The sequence below is a fragment of the Hyla sarda genome, chromosome 3 (assembly GCF_029499605.1).
Source record: "Hyla sarda isolate aHylSar1 chromosome 3, aHylSar1.hap1, whole genome shotgun sequence".
NCBI classification, from domain to species: Eukaryota; Metazoa; Chordata; class Amphibia; order Anura; family Hylidae; genus Hyla; species Hyla sarda.
In genome coordinates, this window is record NC_079191.1 from 361,208,375 (window position 1) to 361,229,285 (window position 20,911).

Sequence of the window (20,911 nt, forward strand, 5' to 3'; positions counted from 1 at the left end):
TTCTCCATGACGTACGTCCTTGGTCCTCAAGTACCAGGGACTCCAAGTCTCCAAGAGGTTATACAGTATCACTCTACCAGACTCTATTCCTTCCATTGCATTTGCCTGTAACCTGGGGCTAACGGATGGGGTCCCCAGAGCGGCAACCTGTTGAACACTTTCGCCTTTCGTGACATCAAAAGCTTTTTTTAAATGACAGGTAGATTTATCAAAACCTGTCCAGAGGAAAAGTTGCCCATAGCAATCAATCAGATTGCCTCTAATTTTTTAAAAGGCCTCTAAAATGAAGGAATCAATCTGATTGGTTGCTATGGGCAGCTTTTCCTCTGCATTGGTTTTGATAAATCTCCCCCATAATGTGTGAATTACCAGACTTTTCCAATGAGTTCCATTAAACTCCTTTATAATAACTAATAATAATAAAAAGCTATATATCATGTCTTTTGCACCATTTAAAAATGATGTGTTAATATAGCCTTAGCCTTTCAACAGATCTCCTCTGGGCTGGTCTCCCTTCCTCACCCCCTGGTAAATTAAAGTATACCATGAGAAATTAGCTTCTTCCTTATAGGGAATGTCGTACCTTATTTCCATCTGGATCAATCAGGGTCAACATTGCAGGACAATAGCTTGAATTAGGCCTAGTCCATTTAACTTCTTAAGATGTCCAATACAGGTATTCATCAGCATCCCCCCCCAAAAAAGGGGATGCTTATGTATACTCTGGCAGACAGAAGTGGGCGCCATCCATTTAAATAGCCTGATTCCATTCGGCTCATATATGCTATACTTTAATGGAACTCAATAGCGCAGCAGACCATGCTACTGAGTCTTGTTAAAATAGCCTATATGGATGAAATCCCTCCAATCAAGCCTTTGAAATGAATGCCTTCAGCAGATGGGCTACAGCAGCAGAACACCACTCTGACCACTCCTGTTAGCTAAGAACAGGAAACTGAGGCCACAATTCGCACAGGCTCACCAAAATTGTACAATGAGAGACTGGAAGATAGTTGCCTGGTCTGAGAAGTCTTGATTCCAATTGTGACATTCAGATGGCAGGGTCAGAATTTGGCATAAACAACATAAAAGCATGAATCCATCCTGCCTTGTATCAATGGTTCAGGCTGGTGGTGGTTTAATGGTGTGGGGGACATTATTTTGGGCCCCTTAATACCAATGAGCATTGCTTAAATGAGACAACCTACCTGAGTATTGTGAATGACTATGTCCATTCTTTTATGACCACAATGTCCCCATCTCCTGAAGGCTACATCCAGCAGGATAATGAACCACGTCATCGCATAATCTCATACATGACAATGAGGTCACTGTACTCCAATGGCCTCCACTGTCACCAGATCTCAATCCAGTAGATCACCTTAATAATTACCTTTAGGATGTGGTGGAACGAAGATTCTCATCATGGATGTGCAACAAATCTTCAGCAACTGACTGATTCCATCACGTCCATATGGACCACATTCTCTGAGGAAGGTTTCCAGCACCTTGTAGAAAGTATGTCATGAAGAATGAAGGCAGAAGGGGGTTCATCCTGGTACTAGCACTAGATTGTATATCAGTCACAGAATGTGAAGAAACCTGCACTCATGATGGATATCTATATAATGTTGCATGAAGGGGTTAACAAACTTTACCTTTTCTCTTCCATTAAACATTAAAGGAGATATCCAGTGCTGAAAAACGTATCCACTATCCTAAGGATAGGTGATGAGTTTCAGATCGCGGGGGGTCCGACCACTGGGGCCCCCCTGCTATCTCCTGAATGGGGCCCCGACAGCCCGCAGGAAGGGGGCGTGTTGACCACCGCACGAAGCGGCAGCTGACACGCCCCCTCAATACAACTCTATGGCACAGCCTGAGAGCTGCCTTCGGCAATCTCAGACTCTGCCATAGCCCTGTATTGAGGGCGTGTCAGCCGCTGCTTCGTGCGGTGGTCGACACCCGCTATCTGGCCAGCAAGCTGTGGGCCAGTACAGAAGATCGCGGGGGGCCCCAGCGGTCAGATCCCCCGCGACCTGAAACTTATCCCCTATCCTTAGGATAGGGGATAAGTATTTCAGCACTGGACTACCCCTTTAAAGTCTATATAGTGTCAAATTCTGAAATGTAATTCCAATAGGCATTGTGTATTTATAATTAATAACTAAATAGCATATAATGGATCCTATATACAAACAGATATAGAAGAAAGAACAAAGAGAGAACATAAGGGGAATATAATAAATGAGTACACTGTACATCTGGCAAGAATCAAAAAATATGACTTAGTCGCTCGCTATATTTAGACCCAGCATGTCATGATAAACTCATTTTACACTTGTCACGTTGGGTGTTATTGTTCCCTTTTAAAAATATCACTCTCTTCCGTTACTACCGCCCTTTGGCACAGATGAAGTTGATGAGATGTCAAGATCCTACAAGAGTGTTTTTAGCTGGAGAGCGGGCAGCCTAATCTCCATTACTGCACATGTACCCACATGCGCTCATTACATTTTATACAGTCAGGTCTGGCTTTAAAGGAGTTTATTAACTATTGCTGTACTATATGTACAGGTTTATGGGTCACCAATGTTTAAAATGCATATACCTCTCTACAGACCCTGCCCTTAGTATGACTTAAAGGGGTACTCCACCCCTAGACATCTTATCTCCTATCCCCAGACATCTGGTGCACGGAGCGAACTTCGCTCCGTGTCAGATTACTGTCAATGCGGGGCGGAGGCTCGTGACGTCATGGCCAGGCACCCTCAATGCAAGTCTATGGGAGGGGGCGTGACTGCCGCCACGCCCCCTCCCATACACTTGCATTGAGAGGGCGTGGCCATGATGTCACGAGCTTCCGGCGCTGCACCTGACGCTCTAAACACACGCTGGGTGCAGCAGGGAGATTGCGGGGGTCCCTAGCAGCAGGATCCCCATGATCAGACATCTTATTCCCTATCCTTTGGACAGGAGAAACGATGTCTGGGGTGGAGTACCCCTTTTAAGAGGTATTCTCATGTCACCTTCATGGCATAGCCACCACTTTTCTTGTGGTACTGCAGCTCAGTTGAAGTGAATGGAGCCATGCAGCAACATCACATGCAGGTGTGGTGCTGTTTTTGGGAGAAAGCAGGTATGTTTTTGTAATCCTGGGCAATCCCTTGAACTTTCTATGGCAGGTAAAGATTTCAGGGACAGACATAGAACAATATGCAACTTCCACTCAGGTGTGGGTTGAACATAACTTTAGGACAAGGATGCAAAAAGACCATCCTTGCTGTTGGTTGGCATTGATGCTTTGCAGCGCTGGACGCCCTGGGTTTGAATGCAAATTAGGCAACATCTGTCTGAAGTCTGTATGTTCTTTCCATGTTGCCGTGGTTACCTCTGGGTACAATTTCCTCCCACACCTTAAAACACATAATGATCAATGAATTTGGAATTTAGTTTGTGAGCTTCATGGGTGACAGGGACTGATGTGAGCAATAATGGAGTATGTACTGGATATGGGCATCGTGCTACTCATTCTCTACGGGAGCTGTGTAGACAACTGAACGATGTATTCAGCTATCGCTGGCAGTTCCCCTTAAAGGGGTACTCTGCTGCTCAGCGTTTGGAACAAACCGTTCCGAACGCTGGAGCCGGCAGCTCGTGAAGTCATAGCCCCTCCCCCTCAATGCAAGTCAATGGGAGGGGTCGTGACAGCTGTCACGCCCCCTCCCATAGACTTGCATTGAGGGGGCGTGACATCGTGAGGGGGCTGTAACGTCACGAGCTCCTGGTGCCAGCTCCAGCGTTCAGAACAGTTTGTTCCAAATGCTGAGCAGGGAAGTACCCCTTAAAAACAAGCTCCAGCTGCAGCTCCATTCTAAGGGAAGACTCTGGTCCCAGTTTTGGAGATTGCAGGGGGCTCTAATATGTTTTCAGAAATTAAAAGAAAAGTGTTATCACAATGATGGGCACAGGTGGAACCACAATGCTCCAGAGAGCAACTGGCTAGCACGGTCATGTGACTTGTCAACACTATCGACAACATGTTGGCACAAAAGGAGATGGTGCAAGAAAAGTGCAGGAGGGCAACAGGAATACAATCCGTACAGTTAGTGTCTTCTCTTCCACTTTCGTTCCCAGATGGATAGGTTATATTGCTTATACAATGAAGCATAGGCTATTATTAGAGAGTACCCGTCGCTTTAAGAATCTTTTGACATGTACTAGAGCATGTCAAAGGTTTTGATCAGTCAGGGTCTAAGTATCTTTACCCTGACCCATTGCTAGATAGAGCTGGGAGAAGAGAATGGCTGACCGAGACAATCCCATAAAGTTGCATGTTAGGTATGTCTCGCTTTGCTCTGCCTTCTCTTGGCTCATTCTAGCGATCTGTCAGGGTCCAGGTACTCAGACCCTGACCGGCCAAAACTTTTGACATGTCTCTACAATATGTGAAAAGTTTTTTTTAAAGTGACAGTGCCCATTAAAATAATAAACTGGAGGCCTTGTATACATCTGTTTTCATTAATGTGTCATGTATAGCTTACCTGCCATCTTGGTCCCTAATTCCTGTCTGATATGGTCTCCTAATGCAGCCTACATTTCCCATGATACCTATGGCTTTGTGGAGGCAAGGGAGGGAGTATCATCATTGCACTCGGAGTCTGATTTAAGTACATAGATCGGTGGCATAAGACACACTACAGAATCTGCACACAGAAGAGGCAGACATTGTGATCAGGAACACTTTGCAGTTAAAGGGGGACTACCCTGGAAAAAAAAATTCTTTAAAATCAACTGGTGCCAGAAAGTTAAATAGATTTGAAATTACTTCTATTTAAAAATCTTAATCCTTCCAGTACTTATCAGCTGCTGTATGCTCCACAGGAAGTTCTTTTCTTTTTGAATTTCCTTTCTGTCTGACCACAGTGCTCTCTGCTGACACCTCTGTCCATGTCAGGAACTGTCCAGAGCAGGAGAGGTTTGCAATGGGATTTGCTCCTACACTGGACAGTTCCTAAAATGGACAGAGGTGTCAGCAGAGAGCACTGTGGTCAGACAGAAAGGAAATTCAAAAAGAAAAGAACTTCCCCTGTAGTATACAGCAGCTGATAAGTAGTGGAAGCATTAAGATTTTTTAAATAGAAGTCATTTACAAATCTGTTTAACTTTCTGGCACCAGTTGATTTAAAAAAAAATGTTTTACAGTTAAGTACCCCTTTAATAACTGTACAGACTCACATATCACTGCTTTCCTAATCCCTTGTAGAGGGCAGACATTTTATCCTCAGGAGCCCCAATCTGCTGGGCTCTGTACCTAGTATGGAGCTGACAGATTCTCTATACCCCATGGGTCACCCAATACACAGCTTCCATCACACTGTGTAACTCCCAACAAAACTGCCTCCAGTTGTTTCAAAACTAAGTCGTTTTTCAACAGCTGGAGGCACCCTGGTTGGGAGACACTGGCATAGGACCATGCAGATATCTTGTTGTGTAGCCTGGACACGGATAATCCTCATTTAACTGGTCTAATCTGTCTCCAAAACCTTGCCCAACTCTGCTGCATGTTCATACACAAAATTTTAGGCAGTATTTTTACCCAAAACTGGACAGTATGAACATGCAGCAGAGTTGGGCAAGGTTTTGGAGACAGATTAGACCAGTTAAATGAGGATTATCAGTAGAGATTAGCGAATTTACAGGAAATTTGATTCGTCACGAACTTGTCGGCTCGGCAGTTGATGACTTATCCTGCGTAAATTAGTTCAGCCTTCAGGTGCTCCGGTGGGCTGGAAAAGGTGGATACAGTCCTAGGAAAGAGTCTCCTAGGACTGTATCCACCTTTTCCAGCCCACCGGAGCACCTGAAAGCTGAACTAATTTATGCAGGAAAAGTCATCAACTGCCGAGCCGAGAAGTTCGTGACGAATCGAATTTAAATCGAATGTAAGTTCGCTCATCTCTAATTATCAGTGTCCAGGCTACACGACAAGATATCTGCATGGTCCAATGCCAGTGTCTCCCAACCAGGGTGCCTCCAGCTGTTGCAAAACTACAACTTCCAGCAAGTCCGGACAGCCGAAGGCTGTCCGGGCTTGCTGGGAGTTGTAGTTTTGCAACAGCTGGAGGCACCCTGGTTGGGAAACGCTGTCCTATGCTGTAGATGGACACACATGGGATGTAGATTCTGGTGCGGAATCTGTATGAAACAAAATTACGTATCAACCTAACCCTTATGCAAATCCTGCAGTCAGGAAAAGGGAATAAACAAGCTGCTGGAAGGTAAATAAGATGACACTTTAACCATAAGCATATACTGTACAAATCACAAATTTTCATGCATTCTTATATATTACTTTTTGGGGGGGAAAAAAAAAATCATAATAATAATTAAACAAACACAGAAATAGTAAAAGCCTTGTTCATTTCCCACAACTGCATGTAGAATAGACAAAACTGAAGAGAAACAATAGTTAGAAACAATCAGTTTATTTGGTTTTAAAATAAACTAAGTGTACAACTGATCGCACGGATTTGGCACTACGCTATACAGTGGTTACACCTGTGTGCTGAGAAATCCTGCACTAGGGTCTCTGCTGTGCTTCAAAGTATCACGGGGTCACTTGCTCAGCAGGTAGGCAATAAAAATAACGGCATTCCTTCAAGGAACACAGTACACATCTTTACAGAGGGAAGATGCGTTTGCCAAAAATGAGAATCATCTCCATGTATAAAGTACCTTGCTAAAAAAAAAAAATGTCACCTAGTAAGATATCAGCGACAGGAGTATAGCACAGAAATAAGCTGCAAAAAATTATGCAGATGTTATGTACGGTCGTATGTCTATCTCCATGTGTACATATATATATATATACACATGCTATAGACACACAGACATGCATACATTCCATAAAACCCATGGAAGTGCTTCAAACTAAGAGCAAAATAATAGAAATAATTTAAAAACACAAAAATATGGCATGGTCACTTGATACAAAGCTGAAACCTAGCTTGGATGTCTGCAGCGCTGCTCTTTAGAAACAAGGCTGTCAATTCATGTAAAAGGTTGAAACCTGTACAATGTTTCACTACTGTCTTACTTTTTTTTTTTTTTTTTTTTTTTTTATACAGTTATTTAACACATCTGAAAAAAAAAATTAAATAAAATAAAGTCTTATTGAGTCCTTGTGGTTTGTGGCAACATAGCCGCTTAATAACATCATTCTGCATTCTGATACGTCAGTCGTGTTCAAGCACAAGTGTCATCCATCCATTAAAATAGCCCAGATGCTTCTTTTATTGTGGTTTACCATTGAAAAAAAAAATAAAATAAAAAATAAAACGGAAAAAAAAATAAAAAAAAATAAAGAAGAACTGCACACTTGGCGGCTGGATGCCTCAAATTAAAACTTCTGAGATGGGTCTGGGCCCTTCACATGGTACAGATACTTCCCTGTATATGGTGCACTGGCAAGAGAAAATATTAACATATTAGGATACACAGAAGCAGGGTCCGCTGTGCCGATACCAAGTTAACATGTCATCTCAGGGAACCAATCTATCTGGGTTGTTTAGGTATTGGTATTAAAACAAATGCAATACATTTTGTATTTTTCTACTTTTTTTAAATTTATGATCCACTATTCTATTCTTAGTGCAGGCACAGTTAAAGGGGTATTCTGGCTTTATACATCTTATCCCTCCGAGACTGGGACCTGACATCACGGCCACGCCCCCTAGTGAGGTAACACCACGCCCCCCTCCATTCATGTCTATGGGAGGGGGCGTGACGGGCGTCATGCCCCCTCCCATAGACATGAATGGAGGGGGCGTGGAAGTGACGTAATGTCCCAGTCTCTGAGGCAGCGCCCGGCACAGAATATTGGGGGCTGCACCGAGATCGCGGCGGGACCCTTGCAATCATACAGATTTATGAAGCCGGAATACTCCTTCAGGGTGCGTTCACACGGGGGTATTTGTCAGCGGATCCGCAGCTGCGAATCCGCTGACAAAGGCCCCTAAAGTGCTGCCCTCTTTGTGCCTGCTAATAGCGGCAATCCGCCGCTACCAGCAGACACTGCGATGTGCGAGTTACGCTGCAGTGTACTCGCACACATCGAGGCCGCTCTCTGTGTAGCTCAGGGAGCCGGGGGAGCGGCCGCGATGTGCGGATACACTGCGACTCGCACTTCACTGTGTGTCTGCTGGTAGCGGGCTGGACAAAATTATTGGCACCCTTAATATTTGGTTGCACACCCTTTGGAAAAAATAACTGAAATCAGTTGCTTCCTATAACCATCAATAAGCTTCTTACACCTCTCAGCCGGAATGTTGGACCACTCTTCCTTTGCAAACTGCTCAAGGTCTCTCTTATTGAAAGGGAGCCTTTTCCCAACAGCAATTTTAAGATCTCTCCACAGGTGTTCAATGGGATTTAGATCTGGACTCATTGCTGGCCTCTTCAGAACTCTCCATCACTTTGTTGCCATCCATTTCTGGGTGCTTTTAGACATATGTTTGGGGTCATTGTCCTGCTTGCCTCGGACGCAAACCCAGCTTTCTGACACTGGGCTGTACAGTGCGACCCAAATCCGTTGGTAATCCTCAGATTTCATGATGTCTTGTACACATTCAAGGCACCCAGCGCCAGAGGCAGCAAAACAACCCCAAAACATAATTGAACGTCCACCATATTTCACTGTAGGTACTGTGTTCTTTTCTTTGTAGGCCTCATTCCGTTTTCAGTAAACAGTAGAATGATGTGCTTTACCAAAAAGCTCTATCTTGGTCTCATCTGTCCACAAGATGTTTTCCCAGAAGGATTTTTGACTTACTCAAGTTCATTTTGGCAAAATCTGTGTCAGCAGTGGGGTCTTCTAGGGTCTCCTGCCATAGAGTTTAATTTCATTTATATGTCGACGGATAGTTTGCACTGACACTGATGCTCCCTGAGCCTGCAGGACAGCTTGAATATCTTTGGAACTTGTTTGGGGGTGTTTATCCACCCCAGACTATCCTGTGTTGACACCTTTCATCAATTATTCTCTTCCGTCCATGCCCAGGGAGATTAACTACAGTACCATGGGTTGCAAACTTCTTGATAATGTTGGACACTGTGGACAAAGGCAAATCTAGATCTCTGGAGATGGACTTGTAACCTTTAGATTGTTGATATTTTTCCACAATTTTAGTTCTAAAGTCTTCAGACAGTTCTCTTCTCTTTCTGTTGTCCATGCGTAGTGTGGCACACACAGACACCCAATGTAAAGACTAAGCGAACTTCTCTCCTTTTTTCTTTCAGGTGTGATTTTTATATTGCCCACACCTGTTACTTGCCCCAGGTGAGTTTAAAGAAGCCTCACATGCTTGAAAAAAAATCTTATTTTTCCACAATTTAGAAAGGGTGCCAATAATTTTGTCCAGACCATATTTGGAGTTTGTGTTACATTATGTCCAATTTTATTGAGAAATACTTCATTTTCTTGAAAAATTTCAGATGTGCCAACATTTACGGCCATGACTGTGTACATAACAAAGAGACGGAAGCAGAGGGCTGTGTATATTGTGTAGTGGTCATTCTGGGTTACTACAGCTCAACTCCAATTCATTTCCATAGGAAACGATATGCAGTAACCCAATAGGGCCACTACACAATATACATTGCACTCTGATTCCGGCTCTGTTCTCCATGTAGGTCAGCTCTGCAGCAGTGATAAACAACTTATCAGTGTGATGCAAATTCTCTTCATTTTTTAATAAATAAGCAAAAAACTCTAAAAAGGAGATTTTTTATGCTTACCGTAAAATCTCTTTCTCGAAGGATCCATTGCGGGACACAGACCATGGGTGTCACTGTCACTAGGAGGTTCGACACTATGGCAACAAGAAAAGTCGGCTCCTCCCAGCAGGGTATACATGCCCACAGGCACCTGAGTTAATCAGTTTTAGTCCCAGAGCAATGGGAGAAGACCGACAGGTCAAGAGAAAACCACAAACTGTCCGAGCAATCAGAAGAAAAGGCAACTGAACACACCTTCGGACAGATAACTGAAGTAGGAACACCAGAAAAAAGGGTGGGAGCTGTGTCCCCCAATGGATCCTTCGAGAAAGAGATTTTATGGTAAGCATAAAAAAAATCTCCTTTTCTCTATCGGCTCCATTGGGGGACACAGACCATGGGACGTACCAAAGCCGTCCCTTGGGTGGGTAAGGAATCAGACAGGTGGACGGTGGGACCACCGCCGTCTGCAACATCTTACAGCCCAGAGTAGCATCAACTGATGCGAAGGTATGAATCTGGTAGCACCTTGAGAAAGAGAGCAAAGACGACCACGCGGACGTCTTACAGAACTGCAAGGCCGAAGCCACGTAGCGGAGGGCCCAGGATGCCCCGAAAACGGGTGGAATGAGCCAAAACCCTGAAGGGTGGGATCTTCCCCTTGCAACGGTAAGCTCCCGAAATAGTAAACCGGACCCACCGAAAAATAGTGGTCGTGGAAGCAGGTTATCCTGTCCGACAACCTTCCGGAGAAACAAAAAAGGGGGAGTCACACTGCCGAAAGGAAAGAGTGACTGAGAGATAAGTCCGAACAGCCCTCACCACAACCAGATTTGGAACAAACGCTTCCAGGATGAGAAGGGGCCGGACAAAGGGACGGTAGGACGATGAAAATGAGTGTCCTTATTGGACGGAAAAAAACTTGTTCTGGTATACAACCAGGACGGGAGAACGGCATGAGAGAGCTACCAGCTCTGACACCCTCCTAACCGAGGTAAGAGCAATAAGGAACGCCACCTTCGGGGGAAGGAGGCGAAGAGTAATGTCCCTGAGAGGTTCAAAAGGGGGTGCCTTGCAGGGCACCTAAGACCAAGTGTAAGTCCCAAGGGAAAGAAAGGGACTGATAAGGAGGGGCAGCTTGTGCCACTCCCTGAACCAGGTTCGGACATGATAATTGAACTCCAGAGGAAGTTGAAAACAGAATGGAAAGAGCCAAACCTTGACCCTTAAGGGAGCTGAAAACCAACCTTTGGGCCAGCCCCGACTGGAAAGGGGTCGGGAATGGAAAACCACGTCTGGAGAAAAAGGCTGTTTCACACCAACAAAAAAATTAGACCACCAGGTATGGTGTTAAATCTTGCAGAGGAAGGCTAGTGAGCCCTCAGCATGGTGTGAACCACTTGGGAAGAGAAACCGCGGGTCCTCAGAACCGCTGTCTCAACCGCCACGCCGTCAAAAGCAGAGACGGTAAATAGGGGTGGCACAGGCGACCTGAGATAAGAGGTCTGGACGATAAGGAAGGTGCAGCGTTAAGTCATTCAGGAGCCTGATCACGACGACGTACCATGCCCGACGGAGCCAGGCAGGGCCACGAGAATGGCGGAAACGCCCTACTGTGAGTTTCCTCAGGACCCCGAAAAGAGATGAAGGGGAGGAAACAGATAAGGTAGGGCAAAGCCCGACCAAGAGAGAGGAACGCTTCGGTTGTGGCAGGACAAGCAGAGGCCCACACCTGGAGCGTCCCAGGGGTTGCAGATCACTGCAAACACCCCTGGATGTAGGGACCACTGGCCTTGGACGACTGAGGACCGGCCGAGAGGACTACATCCCAGGGACGGCCGGACTGAAGATAGCTGAGATGGCCAGAAACCCGAGTTCCGCCCAGATGGGAATTTCCCAAGAAGCAAGCAAAGAAAGAATTGCCCTAGGCCAAAAAAAATGTTGAAGGGGAAAAGGGCTTCTCGGGGGGCCAAGACCCCAGACCAGCCCATCCCTGAAAACACCTCCCCAGCCCGACAGACTGGCAGGGAGGAGCAGGAAGTAGCATCCCGAAAAAAACCAGGGGGAACTAAGCCACCATAGAAGGGACCAACAAGACTGACTAAAGAGAACGATCTTGCGGTCGAGAGACAATGAAGACGTGTCCCACCGGAAGAGAATCACCAATTGAAGAGGTCGGTGATGAAACTGGCACGGGCTCCACGGCCGCCGCCAACCGACCCAGGACATCCATGCAAAAGCGAATGGAAACTGGAGCAGGGTGCCGAAGTCATCGGACTCTTGATAAGAGAGTCAGCCGATCGGTCGGCGGAGCCCCATGAGAGCGGTTGGACTTGTCCCAATTGACCATCCAACCAAAGTGAGACAAGGTCTGGAGGTTGAGCCTAAGACTCTCCAGGATCTGGGCCCTGGCTGGGGCTATGATCAGGAGGTTGTCGAAGTAAGGAATCACGGAAACAACTGTTGTCCGTAAAAGGGCGATCACAGGCGCCAGGACTTTGGTAAAGGTCCGCGGAGAAGTGGCCAGAACGAAACGGAGAGCCACAATAGAAAATGACCATCCGGAAATCAAAGCGGAGGTACCGCTGATGATCGGGAAACAATGAGATGTGGAGGCAGGCATCCTTGAAGTCCACCGAGGAACGAAAACTCCCCTTGAACCATGGACACCAGCACCGAACGGAGACATTCCATTCGGGATGGGAAAGCAAGACACTGGCTGAGATAGCCGAGAACCAAGACTGGGCGAACAGAAACGCCTTTATTGGGGACCACAAAGAGGTTGGAACAAACCTCGAAAACATTCCCCTGAAGGAACCGGGACAATTACTCCCTGGATAAAAAAAAAAGGAGCTGCATGGTCCAGGCATCCCGGAGAGTAAGAGGCGACCAACCACCCGAGAAAGGTTGGCGGGTGGGGGGCGACCCTTCAGGCCGAGGAAGGCCTACGGGTGCCTGATGGGGGCCGCAAAACGGCCGGAACAGATAGCCGACCACCGGGAGGAACGGGATGGGAAGGAGGGAGCCCTCTTCCCGAGAAGGCGCCTGGCTGGACCCTTTGTTGGTACCAAAGGTCCGCAGAACCAGAAGGAGGACTTATGACGGAAAGCGGTTCTGTGAGCCTTATCCAGAGGTAATAAAGAACTCTTTTCCGCCCGTCGCTTCACTTCCTGAAGGTGGCATCCGCATGCCAGGCTTTAACCCACATGGAGGGACGGTGGCTACCAGGTAGCTTGTGGCAGAGGCAGCACAGTGCTGCGCATGGAAACAGAGCACAGAAAATCTCCATCTGCGGAGCATCGGAGAGCCAGATTAAAGTAATACCCCGGAGGGATCTTGAAGACTACCCTGGCGGAGTTGGGAGACCATACTGAAAGGGCCTTGACACCCAGGCAGAAGCAAAAGCAGGAAGAACCTGCTGCCTCAAAGGCAAAATTTGCCAAAGACTCCACCTTCATGTCAGCTGGATCCTTGAATGCAGCCGCATTAGCCAACGGCCGGGTAGGCGCCTTAGAGAGGCGGGAGACCGGCGGATCCACAGTTGGAGAGGAGGTCCACCAAGCAATGGGGTCCTTGGCAAAGGAATACCGCGCTTAAACCTTCTTCGTTTCCTGAAACGTCTTGTCAAGGTGCCTCCAGGCGGATACCAGCAGGGTGTAAAATTCAGCTTGAGAGCTGAAAGTCTTGGGTGCCAGTCGGGCATGAAGAAAGGAGACTTCTGGAGCCAAGTCCGAAGTTCCTGGGTCCTTTAGATGGAAGGTGTCTCTTATGGCCGCAACCAATGAGTACACCACATCAGGCACATCCGTGCGGTCCTCTGAGTTGGAGACCGAATCAGAAAGCTCATCCACAAGTTCTCCAGATGAATGGGAACGAGGTGAGGCAGCCCTGGAAGAGGTGGGGCACGATGAAAGGAAACTTCTGGACCACGTCCGAAGTTCCTGGGTCCTTTAGCTGGAAGGTGTCTCTTATCCCCGCAACCTATGAGTACACCACATCAGGCACATCCGTGCAGTCCTCTGAGTCGGAGGCCGAATCAGAAACCTCATCCACAAGTTCTCCAGGTAAATGGGAACGAGGTGAGACAGCCCTGGAGGTTGGGCACGATGAAAGGAACTTGGGGAATGAGTCCGATGAAAACACCCCTATGACGCTGCGAGAGCATCAGTATAGGGGGAGAGCGGGACCCTTCGGAGGGCCGGTGTAGGGAGGGCCTCTCCAAGGCAGTCACCACATAACGGGAGACCTGAGCCAAGTCGGATATAGACCAGGAGAGGGAGGGAACCAGGGCTGGAGGGGTGGCCAAACCCACCGGGTCTGGAAGAACAACCGGGTAGAATAGAAGGGGGGTCTGGGGGAGCAGTGGTAAAGGCGGAACAAGTGGTTCAGCAGAACCAGCCATTTTTGATTTACAGCTATAACAGATGTAATGAGTGGCTAACACTCCAGATATCTGTTTAGAGGTAGGAACAGTTCTGGGTAAAGACATAGTAAAAATTGAACTGTCTCACCCAAGACTGTGTCCAGGTATCCTCCCCAGGGCAGCTGAGGGAAACTCCGCTCTAGCAGTCAGAGAGGGAGAATATGCCGGCCAATGGCAAGAGAGGGCCGAGCTAGGAGCAGGGGCGCTGCTGATTGGCCCTTGTCACCATGTCCGCGCGCACAGAACTGATTGGTGGCCAGTTCGCGCCCTGTAGAAGCTCCAGCGGTCATGGGTGGGCGGAGTTAAAGCACCCCGGGCAGCCGGAGAAGAAGAAGAAGAACAGTAATGGCGCCCGCGCGAATGCATATGCGCTCGTGGAGAACAGATCGGGCGAAACGCCGCCGGCAGCAGCCGCTGCTGAAAACAAAAGTAAGCCGGCGCTCTGTGCGCCTGCAGGGAAGAGCAACGCCGCGGCTGTCAGCCACACTAAAGGTCTGCACTAGTTCAGTCAGAAAAAAAGCACACACACAAATGGCCAGTGAAATAAACTGTGCCCTTACACACATGCCACTGCTCACCCCAGAATAAAGAAAGCCCCCTGTCCATGCCAACCCCATTAGACCCATGAGAAAGGTGGGCCAAAAACTGAGAGTCTCCAGAGATTGCAAATCCGAACCTAAGGGAGAAAGGGAAATATACTCACATCAGTCAGAAGAACTTACCTAATGGAGTCTTCTGTGGAGTCTTCAGTCAGCTTTTTGTCACCTGCATCACGCCGGACCCAGACCTGCATAGGGGGACCCGGACCCCTGAGGTACAACCCCAAGCGCTGACCATTGGCGAGAGGGGGTTAACAGCGCATATACGCAATGTCTGTGCCCCCTCAATCGCAATGGGGAAACAGTGATCCGCAGTTCCTGCGTCCCCACCTGAAAACATGAAAGAAAAAGGAATAAAAAACTAACACATCCCTAACTAGGAAAATAATAAAACATAAGACCTGGTCTGGAGAACTCTAGACCATGTCCACCTCATTAAGACACTAAGCTAAAACTGATTACCTCAGGTGCCTGTGGGCGGGTATACCCTGCTGGGAGGAGCCGACTTTTGTTGTTGCCATAGTGTCGAACCTCCTAGTGACAGCAGCATACACCCATGGTCTGTGTCCCCCAATGGAGCCGATAGAGATATTCAGTTTTCTTATTTTGGGGTATTGCGTGCATAATCATGGGGAAACCTTTTTTTTTATATTATAACACAAGGCCACAACATAAAATGTGAATGAAGTTAAAAGGTCTGAAGACTTTCCGAATGTACTGTACATCCCCAGGACATCAGATATTGAGTATGTTATTCCACAAGCTTCCCTTTTATTTGCCCTAAAAAAACCTGATTTGTCAGATTTGAACTCAGTGGCATAGGTTAAGTCACTGGGTTCCCTACAGAAGGTGTCTGCACAGAAAAGGGAAAATGGCGTGGCTATGAAATGAGCACCTCTTTACCTCAAAGCTCCTCATAGAAATCATAACTAAATCTCACCTGTTATGCATAGTAGCAAGGAGATACCAGGAGATCAGTCAGTACCACTAACTGGTCATCTGTGAACTGCTGCTTGTGTTCCTGCCAATTGTCATGGTGCGTCCTTCGGAAATTAGATAAGGTTTTCTTTACAGTCATCTGAAAAGACAATAAACATTATGGCTATTTTATAAATCAGCTAAACAAATGATTTGACTATTTTTCTATATTAAGTACTTCATTTAATAGTGTTACTGTTCCACTTTTGTACCACATTAAAAATACTCCACAAGGACTGATATGTTATATAATACAAGCATCTAAAATAGTTTATCCCTGAAAGTTCTGCAGTGATCGCCTCAATAGGGCTCACTGTGACTTAAAAAAATGGAGCCCCCTTATATTAATGACACTTTTCAGTCTTCACTGTGGTGTGTTAGGAGGCTAAACAGCTGAGGGTTGAGGTTTAGAATTTCCGCATATAAAGCACTGCTATATAATACACTAGAAGGAAAGAGAAAAAACACTGCACCGCCAACGTCTGTAAAACTTCTAACATTGCAAAAAATGTATAAGGGCAAAAAACTGAAAGTAACTTATTGTAACACATCAAATAGACTTCCATTGAAGGCCTAAAGAGAACCTGTCACATTGGTGATGGTGCCTGATCTGCAGGCATCATGTTATAGCGCAGTATGAGCTGTACTATATCGTACTATATCTAAACGTACTATATCTAAAACACTGTAGACATTTCCAATGTCTCTTCTTAAGAGTAATACTCTCAGCTTATTGTGATTCAATAGTTATAGTTACTATTAATTACACCCAAAGGGATTCTGCCAGCACATATTTCATATAAATCCATTGCCAGTGTCAGGGAAACTACTGGGAAAGTTTGCTTATAAATACCCATGTTTGTGTTCCTGGGTATCAGGTCGCTTTAAAATCCAGATTTTATTTAGGCTGCAAATATTCCAAAGGTGTCACCCAGCTGTTTAAGGGGGCTGCTTAACAAGCCACCTTTCTCCCCTTCAACCATTCCCATCCTCCTTAACTGGCAGTTTGGGATTGGCTTACAGGACAGAATACAAGTTTGGTGCTTTAATCAGTACTTTAGCAACTGGGCCATGCCTCAAGGACATGTGTGCACCCAAAGTTACTTAAAAAGCTCAGCGTTGAACTAGCAAAACTGTTAACTGATTTATTTAACCAATCCCTGGTAACAAGTGTCGTCCTAGGAGATTAACAAATTTTGTGCCCATTCACAAGAAAGATGGTAAAGGGAAATCGGGCAACTATAGGTCAGTAAGTCTGACCTCAATATTGATTAATGGAAATTAATGGAAACCCTAAAGGATAGGATTGTGGAACATTTAAAATCACATTGACTGCAAGATGAGAAACAACATGGGTTTAATTGAGGGAGATCATGTCCAAATAATCTTATACATTTTTTTGATTGGGTGAATAAAATAATGTATGGGGAAGGTGCAGTAGACCTCTCTTATTTAGATTGTAGGCAAACAATGTAATAAAGCAGCAGGAATGCTAGCAGAATGCTTGGGTGTATAGGGAGAGGTATTAGTAGTAGAAAAAGAGTAGTGCTCATGCCGCTCTACAGAACACTGGTGTGCGCAGTACTGGAGGCAGTATCTCCAGAAGGATATAAATACTCTAGAGAGAGTTCAGAGAAGAGCTACTAAACTAGTACATGGATTGCAGGATAAGACTTACCAGGAAAGGCTAAAGGATAGATATATATATCTTGGAAGAAACAGGAGAGAGGGGGGATATAATAGACACTTATAAATACATAAAGGGTATCAACACTGTAAAGGAGGAGAGCATATTTACAAGAAGAAAAACGAACAAAAGAGGAAATAGTTTTAACTTAGAGGGACACATGTAGTTATATCCGTATATGTAAACTAGGGCCAGGGACTACTCATAGTATTCAGATTATTGGGAAAACTAGATAGGCCGAATGGTTCTTATCTGCTGCCACATTCTATTTTTGTAATAAACTTGTATTCTAGAGCGATCTCATGTCCAGAAATACAGACATGGGTATGTTTAAACACACAACCCCAGCAGCTCTCCACTACTGGCAGGGGACTTATATGGGAAAAGAAAATGTGCCAACAAAACTCTCTTTAAACTTTCCATTATACATTGTAAATCTTTACAGTAATTATCTAAGTAACAGATGAAGATGCAGATTACCTCTATGGGCTGAGGATCATTGAGATGTGCACTAAGATCCATTAGGAGCTGTGGCATCCAGGTAGGGACATCATATGGACTGGATAAAATGCATGCACTGAGCCCAAGAACTCCAGCATGACGTTTAACCAGATCTGTAGAGGAAGGGGAAAAAAAACAGTGTAAAGAAAATATGATTTATTACACATTCTCAATCCAACAAGGAGCGTTAATAAGTACTGGAAGGATTAAGAATTTTTAATAGTAATTTAAAAATCAATTTAACTTTCTGGCACCAGTTAATTTAAAAAAAAATTCTACCAGAGTACCCCTTTAAGCATGGCTCATATTAGATATTACTTGGTTACATTTGTACAAGTCATATATAGAGAGAACTGTACATTAAAAAGTGCTTTAGAATGCTCGCCCAATACAGCTAATCCACAAATGGATTCAGGAGCTGCCAGCCATCAATCTACAAGTTAACTGTCCGCCTGTATTAAGTATGCTACATATTTGAACCAACCCCTCCATCAGGTCCTGTAAATTATTTGTTCCTTTTGTGAGTTATCTACATGCTGAAGTCCTCCACAGGCCTGGAAAATAACCATTGTGGTGCAGTAACCAATAAGCCCTATGAACTAAGAGTTGTAGCTGTAACCATTACACGTCCATCTGGTTGTGGCCATGGTGTATTGAATCCAACATCTTACAAATGGGTAACATGATGAGATTTTGATTATTAATTTTTAGGTTATGTAATTTATCACTGAAATTACAGAAAGAGGATGTTCCTTCACATAAGAGAATGATGAATGCGAAAGGGGTTCTAGGGTATAGTAACACCTTCCTATATACTCTATACTGAGATAAAGGGAAGTTTCTTTCGTACGGGCACTTTTTATTAGCCACAGCAAACAGAAGAGGTTTCACTTTGAAGTCAATGGATTAACACTGACTCTACTGGGTGCTATACATCACTTCAATAAAAATAAGCATTAAAGGGGTACAGAGGTGTCAACCAGAGCACTGTAATTAGACAGAAAAGAAATTCAAAAAGAAAAGAACTTCCTCTGTAGCATACAGCAGCTGATGAGTAATGGAAGGATAAATAGTTTTAAATATAAGTAATTTACAAATCTTTTTAACTGGCACCAGTTGATTTAAGAAATTTTTTTTATTTTCCACCGGAGTACCCCTTTAAAGTACAAGTTTCATGATCAAAAATGTATCCCCTATCCAAAGGATAGGGGATAAGATTTAGATTGCAGGGGGTCCGAGTGCTGAGGCCCCCACGATCTAAAACTTATCCCTTATCTTTAAGATTTTTGTCCATGAGACTTGTCCTTTAACCTCCCTAGCGGTATGATTCAGTCTGGAAATTTGTACCAAAAGCGGTACAATTTTTTGCATTGAAATTCCACATCTCCCCCCCGTCACATTCCCCCTCCCTTGTCACATTTCCCCCCCCCCCCCCCATATCACATTCTCCCCCTCCTTGTCACATTCCCCCCCCCTTGTTGCATTCATCCCCCCTGTCACATTCTCCCCCCTTGTTACACTCCCCCCCCCATCACATTCATCCCCCCGTCACATTCTCCCCCCTTGTTACACTCTCCCCCCCCATCACATTCATCCCCCCGTCACATTCCCCCCTTGTTACATTCCACTCCCCCCCGTCACATCCCCCCTTTGTCACATCCCCCCCCCCCCCTGTCACATTCCCCCCCGTCACATTCCCCCCCTGTCACATTCCCCCCCCTTGTTACATTCTCCCCTGTGTCACATTGCCCCCCCCCCCCCTTGTCACCTTGTCCAGCAGTAGAATACACTGGGTTTGCCGGGCAGATTTCAAACCCAGTGTATTTGCTGCAGAACAAGCCCTTTCCCCTTCAGCCAATCACAGGCTTTACACCACTGCGGCCTGTGATTGGCTGAAAAGTGAAAGGTCCTGTAAGATGAATAGAGCAGTGACCAGAGCGCACGGAGGGGAACGACATCTGCAGGGACCGGGATTAGGTGAGCAAAAGGTTTTTTTATTTTACTACTTTTTCCTTTTACACTTAGTTCAGGGTTTTTCTACCAGGGGGCCTCCAGCTGTTGTGAAACTACTACTCCCAGCATGCCCGGACAGCCTTTGGCTGTCCGGGCATGCTGAGAGTTGTAGTTTTGCAACATCTGGAGGCCCCCTGGTTGAGAAACACTGACTTTTAGTATATGTCTTTACCTACTCTGGCCGGCCCCCGCCACGGGAGCCGACCCGAGCAGATAATCACATATTTTCCCGGGGGCTGCATCACTACATCGCAAAAAGCAAAAATCGCGATTCGATTGCTTTTGCGATATACTGTGCAGCCCGCACAGCAACTCTGCAATTCTACCCCGAGCGTGACTCGGGGTTACCGCTTCTAGCAGCGAAAATTAACCCCGAGTCACGCTCGGGAATACCGCTAGGCTGGTTAAGAGCGCAGCTCTCTCCATGAAATCTGAATACGTGCACAGCCTTCCCTTTATCTCCCCATAAGGTGACAATACATTTGTGTAATACCAACTCGAAAAATGGACAATCTGGTGCATGAACACGAAGAATCCTGTAAGAAACACTCAAGAAGCTACAAACCTCCTGAAGGTATGGTGTCCACCGCGGTACCCAAGTCCCTCTTGCGTTTTTTGGGCAGTCTTGTTTTGCAGAGCTGCTCAAAGTGTGCTTGCATAGCTGCATCCATTGTCAGAAAGTTGCATTGTAAAAGACCACTGAGCGTTGTGGTGGCCATTTCTCTGACCTGAGGACAAATATGCGCACTTGAGTAAGCACTAGAAAGGAGCAGGCATTAGAAATATGAAAGAACAGGCGGACTTGCTCTAAACTATCAATTATAACCATAAATTCAGTCATGTGTAAGGCAACAGTCCCATCTATTAACTAGCCTATGTGCAGGGGATATAGTGACATACTAGAGCGGTATATGCTGGCACACACGGCGGTGT

General features: G+C 45.7%; 1 protein-coding gene across 2 annotated transcripts in view; it reads right to left on the reverse strand.

The window, feature by feature from the left end:
• Positions 1-6,380: 6,380 nt before the first annotated feature.
• The window catches only part of PSME4 (proteasome activator subunit 4), a 185,717-nt gene continuing 171,186 nt past the window's right edge, over positions 6,381-20,911 (reverse strand). The window contains exons 45-48 of one of the 2 annotated variants that reach the window (XM_056567663.1): positions 20,544-20,706; positions 17,945-18,078; positions 15,740-15,877; positions 6,381-7,466 (exon numbers count right to left, since the gene is read on the reverse strand). In XM_056567663.1, coding sequence (XP_056423638.1) covers positions 15,743-15,877; positions 17,945-18,078; positions 20,544-20,706 — 432 coding nt within the window. In that variant the 3' untranslated portion in view covers positions 6,381-7,466; positions 15,740-15,742. The remainder of the gene's footprint in view (positions 7,467-15,739; positions 15,878-17,944; positions 18,079-20,543; positions 20,707-20,911) is intronic. The other variant, XM_056567664.1, reaches the window with a different exon arrangement.